This window comes from Rattus rattus, chromosome 5 (assembly GCF_011064425.1).
Source record: "Rattus rattus isolate New Zealand chromosome 5, Rrattus_CSIRO_v1, whole genome shotgun sequence".
Lineage (NCBI taxonomy): Eukaryota > Metazoa > Chordata > Mammalia > Rodentia > Muridae > Rattus > Rattus rattus.
Window position 1 is genome coordinate 158,205,480 of NC_046158.1, and position 12,252 is coordinate 158,217,731.

At 48.7% G+C, this 12,252-nt stretch overlaps 1 protein-coding gene across 5 annotated transcripts in view; it reads right to left on the reverse strand.

Moving 5' to 3' along the window:
• Kcnq2 (potassium voltage-gated channel subfamily Q member 2) overlaps positions 1–12,252 on the reverse strand; it is a 52,946-nt gene that overhangs the window by 17,680 nt on the left and 23,014 nt on the right. For 3 of the 5 annotated variants that reach the window (XR_004388071.1, XM_032904961.1, XM_032904960.1), the window contains exons 6-10: positions 10,708–10,818; positions 10,062–10,157; positions 6,219–6,313; positions 4,528–4,557; positions 1,492–1,560 (exon numbers count right to left, since the gene is read on the reverse strand). Coding sequence is in view for 4 of the 5 variants with exons in the window: in XM_032904961.1 (XP_032760852.1) it covers positions 1,492–1,560; positions 4,528–4,557; positions 6,219–6,313; positions 10,062–10,157; positions 10,708–10,818 (401 nt within the window). In the remaining variant the exon portion in view is untranslated. The remainder of the gene's footprint in view (positions 1–1,491; positions 1,561–4,527; positions 4,558–6,218; positions 6,314–10,061; positions 10,158–10,707; positions 10,819–12,252) is intronic. The other 2 variants (XM_032904963.1, XM_032904962.1) reach the window with 1 other exon arrangement.

Here is a 12,252-nt window from a genome sequence, read left to right on the forward strand (position 1 = left end):
AACGGGAACACAACTCAAGCCAGCCTTTGATACTCTACCACAGGTACAGTTTCGGTAACACATTATGTGCTGACTTCTTTCTGAATGGTATTAATTCCCATTTAGTTTGGATATGAAGTATCTCCTTGAATGTGTCATGGGCTGAGGTCTAGGTCCCCAGATAGTGGCATCATTGAGAAGTGATCGAGTTAACCTCATCCCTGAGTTAATCCATTCATGAGCTCATAGAGAATAGGATATTCGCAGGTGCAGGGAATTTAGATAAAGACAGATCAGTGGAGGGTGCCTTTGAAGGGTGAGTCATGTCCCTGGATTCTTCCTGTTTCTCTCTTCTTCCTAACTGTCACAAGATGAACAGTTTTCACCCGTTGCACCCTCCTGCCATGATGTTCCTGCCTTGACACATCCTACAGGCAACGGAACCAACCACAACCATAAACTAGAAACCTCACTTCTTGGGAGACTTCTCAGAGCATCTTTTAACTTCCATGCTTCCACTATCCCTTCAAGGTGACGTGTGTTTGTTTTAATGTGCATTTCAAACCTCTTCCGGACCCAATCATTACCCAGCTTGAAACCCACTCTCACACTCTTGGGTGTTTGCTACAAGAGCACCCCATTTTATCGGCTCTGAATCTGAGTTATCTAGAGCTTCAGTAACATGGCATTATAATCAGGTTGTTAGATCTGACAGCCCTGGAGTAGAGACACAGAAGTCAAGGTGTTGCTGGGCTGAACTCTTTCCCAAACTCTAGGAGAGGATCCACCCTGCCACTCCCGGTGACTTTGGCTTGTGGCTATAATACTACAGTCTTTGCCTGTGTCTTTATTTAGCTTCTGCCTTGTTAGTTTCTCCAAAGTTCTCTCTTCTTATATGGAAGATTGTGAATGGATCCAGAATCCACTCAGAAAATCCGGGTGTAGAAGGGTCACTGGTGGTCACATTAGCAGGTTTGGAAGTGCTCACATATGTTTAGGAACATGGCCTACCATCAGCCCACTACCACCTTCCTGTCCCCCCAAAGGCTCTTTGGAGACAGAAATTTGCTTGGGGCTGTAGCCCCATTCTCTGCTTCTGTGGAAAGCAAGCCCTTCTTTATACCCATCCCTGGTTCAAACACCAAGAGTCACAGATTCTATAACTGAAGGACCAGCAGGTGCCTGTGAACATGCCATCACCCACAACACTGGGAGCGCAGTGCTGGGACACCAGTTCCCACCTAAGCACGAGCCATGAATGAGTCAGACGATCCTTTATCGAAGTCCATTCCTTAACCCACCCACCTCGTGCCCATCCCCTTAACCAGCTACTCCTCTAGGGACAGGATCCTTAATCCGGCTAGCAAAATCTAACTAGTCTTTAAGACTAGTAGCCAAGCACATCCCAGGGCTTTTGTCACTGGCCCAAGGTCTAGATCCCCTCGGGAGACCCAAGCCACCCACTGTGCCCCAGCATTCCAGCCTTAGTGTGGGAGGAGACCCTGTGCTGACCTGAAGGTGAGTCCAGATTTGCTCTTGAGATTCCTCAGCAGCTCCAGCTGGTTCAGAGGCGGAATGAGTCTGAGGCAAGAGAAGGAGAGGTGAGTAAGCCTAACCCCCTAAGAGCTGAAGCTCAGCTCTGCACACCCACATCTACGCCATCCACACGAGCAAACAGCAGGTGCCAGAGTATGGGTGTAGAACACCTGAAGCGCTAGGCTCAGTGCCTCCACCTCTCCCAAGCTCCAGGGCTGTCTTTACCTATGCCAACCCCTTCTCCCAGTTCTCCTGGGGCCTGGGGCCTCAGGCACAGGAAATGGACCGCAGGCCGTGAGGACCCAGCCCTTCAGCACAGAATAGATCAAGAGAGCAGAGTCCAGGTAGGGTGTCTCCTCCCCAACCTCTCTTCCACTCTATTTCCCTGCCTCTGAAAATTTTCAAGGAGCTGCAAACAGCACTGCAACATATTCAAGGTCCCTTTACAGAGCTTCTTTGCCTCCAGAGACTGGAATGGTGCAGGAGGAAGGTCAGAAAGGGCTGTGCTGGGCAAAGAGAAGCTCATATCCAGGTCTACAGGATGATTATCCCAAACAAATGAAAAGTCTGGTTTCATCGGGCCCTGGTGCTTTGAGGACCCTCAACCTATAACATGACTCTGATCCTTTTCCTGACCTGGTCACACACCGCTGGCAGCCTGTGCCAGGCCTCTGCCTGCCTGCCCTGGTGTTTGTTCAATCCATTGCCACAGACACAGTATCAGGGAAGGCATGTTCCTATGGGGAAGGTGAACCCTTGCCGCATAGAAATGAAAATCTCCTCATCGCAACCCACTTTCTGCCTTAGACCCTCTGTCTCCTCCTGGAAAATGCCTATTCCACAAAATTCCCACCTCCTTGACTCCTATGACTCCAGGCCCTGCCACCCTTTTCCCAGTTCTGACCCTACCTGCTCTAGGACACCCTCGTGATGCAGATCCTTTCAGCACTGGCTTCCCACAGCCCTGACTTCACGCCAGGCTCCTCAGGACCCCCTCCCCCACCTCATCTTGTCTTTCATTCTTGACCCTGCAGTTAAAAAGCACAGCCCTCCTGTCTGTGTGACCATAGGTACTAGAAATGCCCTGTGTCTTCCTCTTCCCTCTGTTCACCTCACAGAGAACCTCTCACCATCTCTCTGCCCCACCCCCACTCCAGTCCGTCTCTCAAACATGCCCAGAAGCCCTGTTCTTCTCTCACTCAAACATTTAATGGCTCCCCCACCACCTCTAAAACAGAAGGGCTGCTGAGTTCATTGCCCAATTTGCTTTCCCTCCAAACCTGTCCCTCCACAGCAGAAAGAGACCCACCCTACACCCCTGAGCCACTTCCGCCCCTGCCTATCTTCTCCCCTTTCCTTTTACCCCCATAGGTTGCACAGGCTTTGACAAGGGTAGCTACATTTGGGCCTTCTTTGCTCCCTAGCCACAGCCCCAGGATCAGACCTAGAAGGGCTCTGAAAATCCTGGTTTAAAACAAAACAAAACAGAATAGAAAGCCTTAAGCCCTGTGAGCTTCTCTCTCCCTACCCTTTCTTGCCTCCCTTCCCCCAAGCCATTCACTGTCCTTGACAGGTCATCGTGAAGCAGGAACAGTATGTTAGTAGGCTGGTGCCATGAGGTCCGTCCCTCCACTTTTTCACCCAGCCCTGGGGCCTGGAGCAGGGTCTCTGGCCCAGCCCTCTGCCTTGGGCTCCCACACTCACCACCACCACATAGGTCAGGTTAGACACAGGAAAAACCAACCCTCCCAGCCACACTGGATGCATGCCCAGGACACACAAAAGCAGCAACCAGGGGCAGACACATGGGAGTAGGGGCCGTGCACATAGCTGGTCACCCCTGAGCAGTCACAATGGATTGGGGGAGGAGCAACCCCAGGAGAGTATGGGCTAATCCGAGAATACTGTTGGTCTCATGGGACAACTCCAGCCACTCAGGTTGGGGGCTCTGAGGGACATTTTCTTTCTGAATGTGGTGCTGACTGGAGAAGATGGGCTGAGGTGAGGAGAAGCATGACAGGACAGGACATGGATCTTCCACCTGCCAGGAGATTGGGAGCCCCGGGAGAGGCAGGCTGTTAAATGCTACTACCACAGTTACCTGTGCCTCTGGGATCTGGGAAGATGTCCAAGGGCCTACCAGGAGAACGACCCTTCTGAGAGTCAAGTATTTAATCTCCTAGTCCAGTCCCCATAAAAGGTAGGAGACAGGTCGAAGCTCCAGAGAAAAGGACCTATACCTGCTATTGGACCAGGCCAGGAAGGACTGACCCACTTCGTAAGGGCTGTGGTGGTCTGGGGGTCTTCCTCCAGCATAGACTGCACCCAAGCAGGGTAAGGAGGTGGCACACCTTCTACATGTGGGGTACGACTTCCTGAGTAGCACAGCTACATGCACATGGGAAAAGAATGTCTCCTGCTTCCCAAGTTGGCCCGGAACACAGCAAGAAGGAGCCACCACCCAGAATAAATAAATGGCTCTGCTCCCTGGGCCTTCATGCTTTCTCCACTGTGGTATAAAGACTCCAGGGTCATGGGGGCACTCAAACTCTGGAAGGGAGAACCTAGGGCAGATGTCCAAAGTAAGATTCTAGTCTGGGATATGCTCCTGGTCCTAAACATTGATCCCTTAGAAACACAGTTAGTCCCATGACTGACACTGCTCATAAGTAGAGGCAGGGCAGGGAACCACAGCTCTAAGACAAGGCAGGAAGCAGGCCACACTGAGGAACAAGACACACCAAGGACAAGGGATCCAGCAACAGGGAAGCAGCAGCTAAGGAAGCAGGAGTCAGAGAGGCAAGGTGTGCTCACACTGGCCCAGAAGGAGCTATAGGTTAACACAGGGATTCCAGGCAGGAAGGGGCCATCAGGTGGCAGGGTCTGACGATGGTAGCATGAGGACTATAGGGCAGGTGCTCTAGGATGGGATATGAGCTCTGGAGGGCTTGCCCCACCCCAAACTCAGACAGACGAGAGCTACACACATCTTCCATCCCATGCATGTCCTACCTGGAGGCCCCATAGGTTTGAGTTTGTGAGCTTTCAAGGGTTTCACACACACACACAAAGGGAAAAGAACCAAATATTTCAAAAGAACGGGATAAGAAAAAGGAAATGAAAAAGAAAGTTGAGGGAAGTAGGGGAGACAACAGAATAAAGAAAATTAGCCCATAGCTCAGTCCTGTCTCAATGCCCTGCTAGGAGCACGGAGCTTGAGGCAGGGCCAGGTGAGGGCTCAGGGCTGCAGAGAAGCCTTGGGTGGGTGCTGATGGCAAAGCCATCTTTGTTCTGGCAATGCCTTGCCAAGACTGATGCAGGCAGAACGGTCTATGGGCTATCTGACCATTGCTGGTTGTCAGATCCCTGAAGATGATCCCCAGCCCAGGAGTCCTGACAGAGCTCTGTGCCCATGCTACCTGGGCGTGCCTCAGATAGGCAGAAACAGGTGGGATGAAATGGTCTGACTCGGGTAATGAGGCTGGGGAGACCTGGTCTGACTTCTCTCTCTGTCTCTCTGTCTGTCTCTCTCTATTTCTCTGTCTCTGTTTCTCTGTCTGTCTCTGTCTCTCTGTCTGTGTCTCTCTCTGTCCCTCTCTGTGTGTCTGTCTCTATCTCTGTCTCTCACTCTGTGTCTCTGTTTCTCTGTCTCTCTGTGTGTCTCTCTGTCTCTGTCGCTCTGTCTCTCTGTCTCTGTCTGTCTATCTGTCTGTCTCTCTGTCTCTGTCTCTCCTCTCTCTCTCTCTCTCTCTCTCTCTCTCTCTCTCTCTCTCTCTCTCTCTCTCTCTCTCTCTCAGTTCAAGGTGAAGAAACAGCACCCAAGGGGCTCCGACTTACCGCTTCAGGCCTCACTGCCTCGCCTCATGTTTTCTTTTTTTTTTTTTAAAAAAATTATGTATGTGAGTACACTGTTACTCTCTTCAGACACACCAGAAGAGGGCATCAGATCTCATTACAGATGGTGATTGTGAGCCATCATGTGGTTTCTGGGATTTGAACTCAGGACCTCTAGAAGAGCAGTCAGTGCTCTTAACCACTGAGCCATCTCTCCAGTTGACTCATGTTTTCATCTAAGCTCAAGCTTTGTGTATACAATTCCCAAGCCAGGGCTGCTACTGTCTTCTGTGCAGTGGCCCACAAGCCAGCTGGCACTGTCTCCTGATGGCCCCCAGAAAGGCACTTCTTGACCTTTCCTGTTTTCCAGAATTTTGGGGGGGTGTCTTGTGTTTTGTTTTGCTGAGGATGCTGGGACGATATGATGACTTTCCTAGCCCTAGACTCTCACTATAGTCTGGGTTATTCCTTACATGCACACACACGCCATAGTTGCTCTGGTCTTTGCTGGAGAACAGTCAGAAGAACAGTCACCTCTATACTTCTTAAGTCTTGGGCTGCTAGAGTCTTTGCAGCCTCCAGCACTAAGGCCAGCATTCATTTCATGGGATGTCTTGGAGTGGGGATCACAACACAATGTACCCAAAAGAGGAATGGAAAGCAAAGGATGGGTACAAGACTAAGAAATAAAAGTCACAACACTGTAAAACAAAGAACAAAATCAATACTGTGAAATAAACCACACAGAATCCTTTGTGGAAAAATACATACACTTGAAAACGAATATAAATGAATGGGGTTTAAAGAGCAAATGTAAATTAACAAGCAAACCACCATGCAGGGTGGTGAGGCTGGGCCTGGCGCAGTACCTGTACATGGGGACAGTGACTGTCCGCTCGTAGTACTGCCACGTGGAGTGCAGGTCGGTGCGTGAGAGGTTAGTAGCATAGAATCTCCAGGCAGACTGCAGTGGAAAGAGGTGAGATTGTTGTGGCAGGGCCGAGGCTACCCATCTCCAGGGACCTCACCCACATGGAACTGTAGCCCCCATGCCTGTCCTCAACCCACAGCCTCAGTTTAACCTTGTGGGACAAGCGTGATGCCCACAGAAGCTGGTGGGGTCTGAGAGATACTCTGCCTCTGGCTCAAAGCAAGTCTGCAGTGAGCCTTGGTGGTCTTCCCTTCTGTCTTTCTTGACATCGAGTGGGTGACTTCATTGTCTCTCCAGTCCCAACCCCATGAGACCTGGAAATAGGGACAAGGCTAGGAGGACTCGACTTCTTTCACTAGGCACAGTGGCCCAGGCTCAGGCTTCTTCACTGGGTCAGACCACTTTCCATTCTGTATACATTTTTTTCTTTTTGTATATTTATCATAATCCACACAACGTGAAGTCTACCATTTTGACTCCTTTAAATTACACACAGCATTGTGTGGCCATAGCAACAATCTATCCCTAGCTTCTTACCCTTAGGGAGGCATGCCTACACATGAAGTAGACACTTCCGTTCCAACCTCCCACCAGGACCTGGCAGCATCAGTCTTTCAGTCTCTATGGATTTGACTGTTTTGGAAATTTCCTATCATGGAATCTCATGATTGTGTGATCTGCTTGTTAGTTTCTTGCATGGAGGGAAAGGCCCCCAGAGCTGAGGATTATACATTGAGTTGTATCACGTTTGGGACTGAATAACACTTGATGGTACAGACATAGCACATACATTTTGATCATCCACCAGTGAGCATGGCTCACAGGTATTTTGACTGTTATATGTACTATAAACATGGAGGATTTTAGCTTAGGTTTTGGGTCCTAACAAAGGAGTGAACACGTGGGTAAGGCAACAATGTTCCATGTCATGTGGGTAACAATGTAGGCAACAATGTTCCATGTCACATAGGTAACAATGTTCCATGCCACTTTCTTTTCTGGTTGTTTTTATTTGGTTACCCCCCCCCTTTTTTTCTTTTGGTGCCAAGGGTAGAATCCAGAGCCTTGCATATGTAAGACAAGTGCTCTACCACTGAGCCCAGCTCTGATCATGGCTCTCTGAGTGGTGGCTACACGTTACACCCCACCAGTGGTGTGTGAAAGAAAGTCCAGTGCCACTATGTTCCCACCAATGTTTACGGTCCATTTTTAAAATTTTGACCATTCTTTCCAGTGTCAGCTGGCATCTCATGATTTGATCTTCATTCATCTAATGGCATTTTTCACATTTGCAGCCAGTTGTCTCTCTTCTTTAAAAAAAAAAAAAAGTCCATTCCCTTGCACCAAAACCCTCTGGGTTGTTTGTCTTTAGTGCTTGAGCTACTGGGGCTCTTTATATAGTCTGGATATTAAGCTCATTCCCAAACCTTTTTCCCATTCTGTGGGTTGTCTTGTCATTCTTGAATGTCCTTTGAGGCACATATTTTTTTTTTAATTTTGATGCTCTCTAACTTTTCTTTTGTTACTTGTGTTTTGGTGTCAAATATAAAAGATAAAAACAATAAGGCTTCCATACTTCTAAAGTATTTAATAGATTTAGCTTTTTTTTTATTTATTTACAGCAACATCTCACTATACATCCCAACCTATCCTCAAACTCAAGAGCTTCTCACCTCAGCTCCAAAGTTCTGGGATTACAAGTAAGCACCACAAAGCCTAGCCTAACATCATCTTTTTTTTTTAATTAAAAAAAAAAAACAAAAAACTCCAAACAGAGCATGATGACACATGTCTATTATATAGAACCTAGGAGGCTGAGACAAGAGGATCACATGAGCTTGAGGGCAGCCTGGGCTACAGAGATTCTATTACAAGCAAGCAAACAACAGCAACAACAACAAAACAGGTCTCCGGTTGCCTAATATGTTGCCTAATGGGTTGAAACAGTTCTCATTACACAACTTGGTGCCCTATGTGAAATCAGTTGACACATAAGCTCACTGTTCTACTGTTACATTTGTCCCTACATGAGAACTATATACTTTTTTGCCATTGTTTTGGTTTTGTTTGTTTGTTTATTTTTATTTATTTATTTATTTATTTATTTATTTAATGTATGAGTGCTCTCTATACATGTACACCTTCATCCCACTATAGACGGTTGTGAGCCACCATGTGGTTGCTTGGAATTGAACTCAGATCCTCTGAAAGAGCAGACAGTGCTCTTAACTGCTGAGCCACCTCTCCATCCAGAGGTCTACACTGTTTTGATTGCTGCGGCTTTGTAATAGATATAAAATCTGAAAGTCTAAGAGTCCCCATAATTTGCCCTGCTTCAGTGCTGTCCTGAATATCCAGAGTCCATTGTAATTCCACAGATACCTTAGGATTAGCCTTTCCATTTCTGAAGAAAGGGGGTGGAGGGCACTGGACCTACATGCCAATGTTTGGGGAGAACATTTTAATGAGATTATGTCGTCCGGTCCCTGAACATGAGATTTCTTTTTACTACTTTGGTCTCCTTCAATCTTTCAATAACATCTATCTGAGGTCCAGGCTGGCAAGGCTGAGTTCTATAGAATGCTTTGAGGGTATAGAAGGCCTGGTACTGCCTCTGAGACTCCCCCTCCAAGTATTTTTCTGCTCAGGAGCCAGAATTATAACCAGGTGATAAGCCTCTTGAAAAACCAGTCTTTCTACTCCTGTACCTACATGAGGGCTACTGGGGCCATTGCTAACTAAAGCTTTGGCCCCAAATATACAGGAAAGTCATCTTTACTCAAAGGAAAACCCTTTGATCAAATGTTCTACCACAATGCCTTCACCCTGTAATCATGCGTCATAAATGGGTTGGAGATGTCTTGAAGCTCTGGGAACCATCCTGAAATTCACAGTGGGGGAAACTGTGTAGGCAAGACAAATAAGGAGGCACTTGGTGAGGCAGGAACAGCCATGCTATTGATCTGTGGTGGCAGATTCACAGGGTGCTGTTGAATGGCCTTTGAATATGTGGGGGTGGTATTCAATTTATGCAGCTCCCTGTTAAACCTTTTGGCCCCACGGACATGCAGTCATTTTATTTTTCAAATGGGCATTCTGTTCTCTTTTTGTATATTTTGAAATTACAAAACAATACCCATACGTTTTATGGTGAAAGCTGTGCAGCACAGACACAAGAGGAAGCTGGACCCAAGGCTGAGACAGTGAAGGCCACATCTTTAAAAAGAAAGACAGATGCAGGGCCGCATTCATCTGGCAGGAAAGCCTGGCCAACTCCAGAGTCCAAGAGGAATCTCTGTCTTCTGCATGTGTGTTCAGGTAACCTGCACATCCAACCTGCCCCTAAAAGGTAAGACCACCTGAGCGAGCAAGTGCAGAGCAGGAAGGACAGTGTCCACAGCTCAGGTTGAAGTGGCACGGATGTGCCTCAGGAGCCACTTGCTACCTCTCAACCTCTCTAAGCTGTGGGTCTCACAGCTGCAGAATAGGTGTGATGAGACACCTACTTCACAGGACACTGGAAATGACCTAAATGGTTTCTGGGACAGTATGACCTGAGCCAAGTGACCACTTGGCATAGGACCATCCAGTAGCAGTGTCATGAGTCACTGGGTGTGACCTCAGATGTGTATAGTCTATTCTTATGCTGAGCACCTTGTTTTCCAAACACAGGGGGAGAGCATGGTTACAGCCATTGTTAGTGCCAAGACCCTAGTGGGCTCCCTTCTAGGTAAGGAGGAATCAGAACAGGGGTTGGTCCCTAACAGGGACTAAGGCTCACCTGGATCAGACCTGCCGCAGGGTTCCGCCGTTTCTCAAAGTGTTTTTGCCGATGCTGCTCTTGGACTTTCAGGGCAAAGCCAGATCCCAAAATGCCCTGCAAATCACTGAGGTCAGACCGTATCCTGGGACCATGTCCCTCCTCACCCTTGCCCACAATACTTGTATTTTGTGGGTGCATCTTCCTACACCCTTAGAATTCTCTAGCACCTCCAGGCCTGGGGAACCTCTGGCTACCAGAAGGCAGTGCCTAGTAATCCCTATCAGGAGCCCACCTAACCTGCTCTGTCCAAAAGGCAGCTGAAGACAGCTGGCCTCTGTCAGCCCCAATCAGCAGGCAATGTACCCATCCCATTCTGTACATGGCAGATGAGGGCCCCCACTGTCTAGAGTCATCCAGATGGGAAAGCCATGGAGATCAACAGAGCTATGTGAGAAGGCCTGATCTGAAGACACTAGAAGTGTCTCACTCTGGTCTGGTCTGGTCTGGTCTGGTCTGGTCTGGGTCCTCTCTAAGAACTATGAACCCCGCAGGGACCTGCTCCTGTCCAAGATCTTCACAGTTCACAGGTGGACTGTGGTCAAGTCTTTCGGGGAGCCTCTGAGACCCCTAATATCCCCAGAGCAGGAAGGCATGCAGGACTTACAGCAGGAAGAGCGAAGAATGAGACACCAATGAGGGTAAACGTCGCTGCTAACAGCCTCCCGTTCCAGGTCTGAGGGTACTTGTCCCCATAGCCAATGGTTGTCAGGGTGATCTGAGGGGCAGGGAGCTGGGGTCACTTGGGCAGGCTGTCAATGGCCTACCACAGAGGCCACAATCCCAGGCCAGATGTCCCTGCTCAGCCATGGGAAGTTCACCCAAGTAGTTTAGGGGGAGCTGGACACTAAGTCTTTGACTGGACCCACAGGAGGGTCATTCTTCCTACATCAACCATACCAGGGCAAAACATAGGCCAGGGTCAGCATAGGCTGTCCTTTATTCTACAATCCCATCATCCCCAATCTTTCTTCTACACTGGAGGGGGAATCATTCCCAAGGCTCCCCTAGTTCATAGACGAGCACCAATCAAGGAGAGAAATTATCATCCAGATGAGTTGCTGGCATTTCTACCCCTGCTCTGTGCTCAGAGGAATGGGGCACTAGTTAACTGCTAAGTGCCCATCACGTCAGGGAACAAGATCAAGGAAGTGCAAGGATTCCAGGTCCACAGAGTGTTAGGACTCAGAAAGGTCTAGAAGAGCAGGATTCAGGGAGAATGGGGGACAGTCTAGGAGAGGGTTTGGCCCAGGAGGGGAGAAGGCAAGGGGTGGGAATAGAAGGTGGCCAAGAAGACAAATGGGTAGCAGTGAGGGAGGGGCTGCATTTTAGAAACCAGTAGACATTTTAAAATACAAGGATTACTTTGAAACAATAAAGATAAAATGTTTGCTTCAGTTCTGAAAGAGAAGGAAGGCCTAGCCCCAAGAACATTCTGAAGAGAATAGGCTACATCACTCTCACAGGGCCCTGAGGCCCGCTGGTTACAGTTCAGGGACCCTGGGTACCAAGTTGACTCCCTCAGCGGAGTCTGGGCACACACACTTAGACAGCCCAGCTGCTCCTGTATCACACAGTCTCCTCCGCCAGTCACCTCAAGACTTAAACTCGCTTCACTCCTAATATATCTGCTTCTTCCCAAAGGACTCGGGGTTCCAGGCCTGAGGGCATTAGTAAAATCACAAGTAAACTTCCCTGTGGCTTCACCGCAGGGGCAGTTGTCTCACAGCACCTGCCTAGGTCATCACCTCATGGCTTGTCAGGTGACAACGGCCTCTGCCTGAGCCTCCAAGGAGTCTAAAGCTTTTGGGTGGAGAGTATAGGAGAAACCCATTTCTATCTCATTAGAGTAGAGTGGGCTCCAAAAAGCAAGATCAGAAAACAGGGGCCTAGGAAACCTGCCTTCCATGTCCACTCCAAGCAGAAGTTCAAAGATAACTAACAGGAAAGGGGCAGTGAGAGAGGACTTCTGGAATGTTCTAGGCAGAGCCAAGCATGGGGAGCCTCAGACACAAAGGCCACTTGGGCAGCAGCAAGTCTTGGGAAGCTGCAATTAGGGCCACTGTCGGCAGGCTGCAGACCACCTAAAAAACATCCCAGAGAGTCAAGGCATGCATGCACATATGTATACACACACGCACACACATGTGTA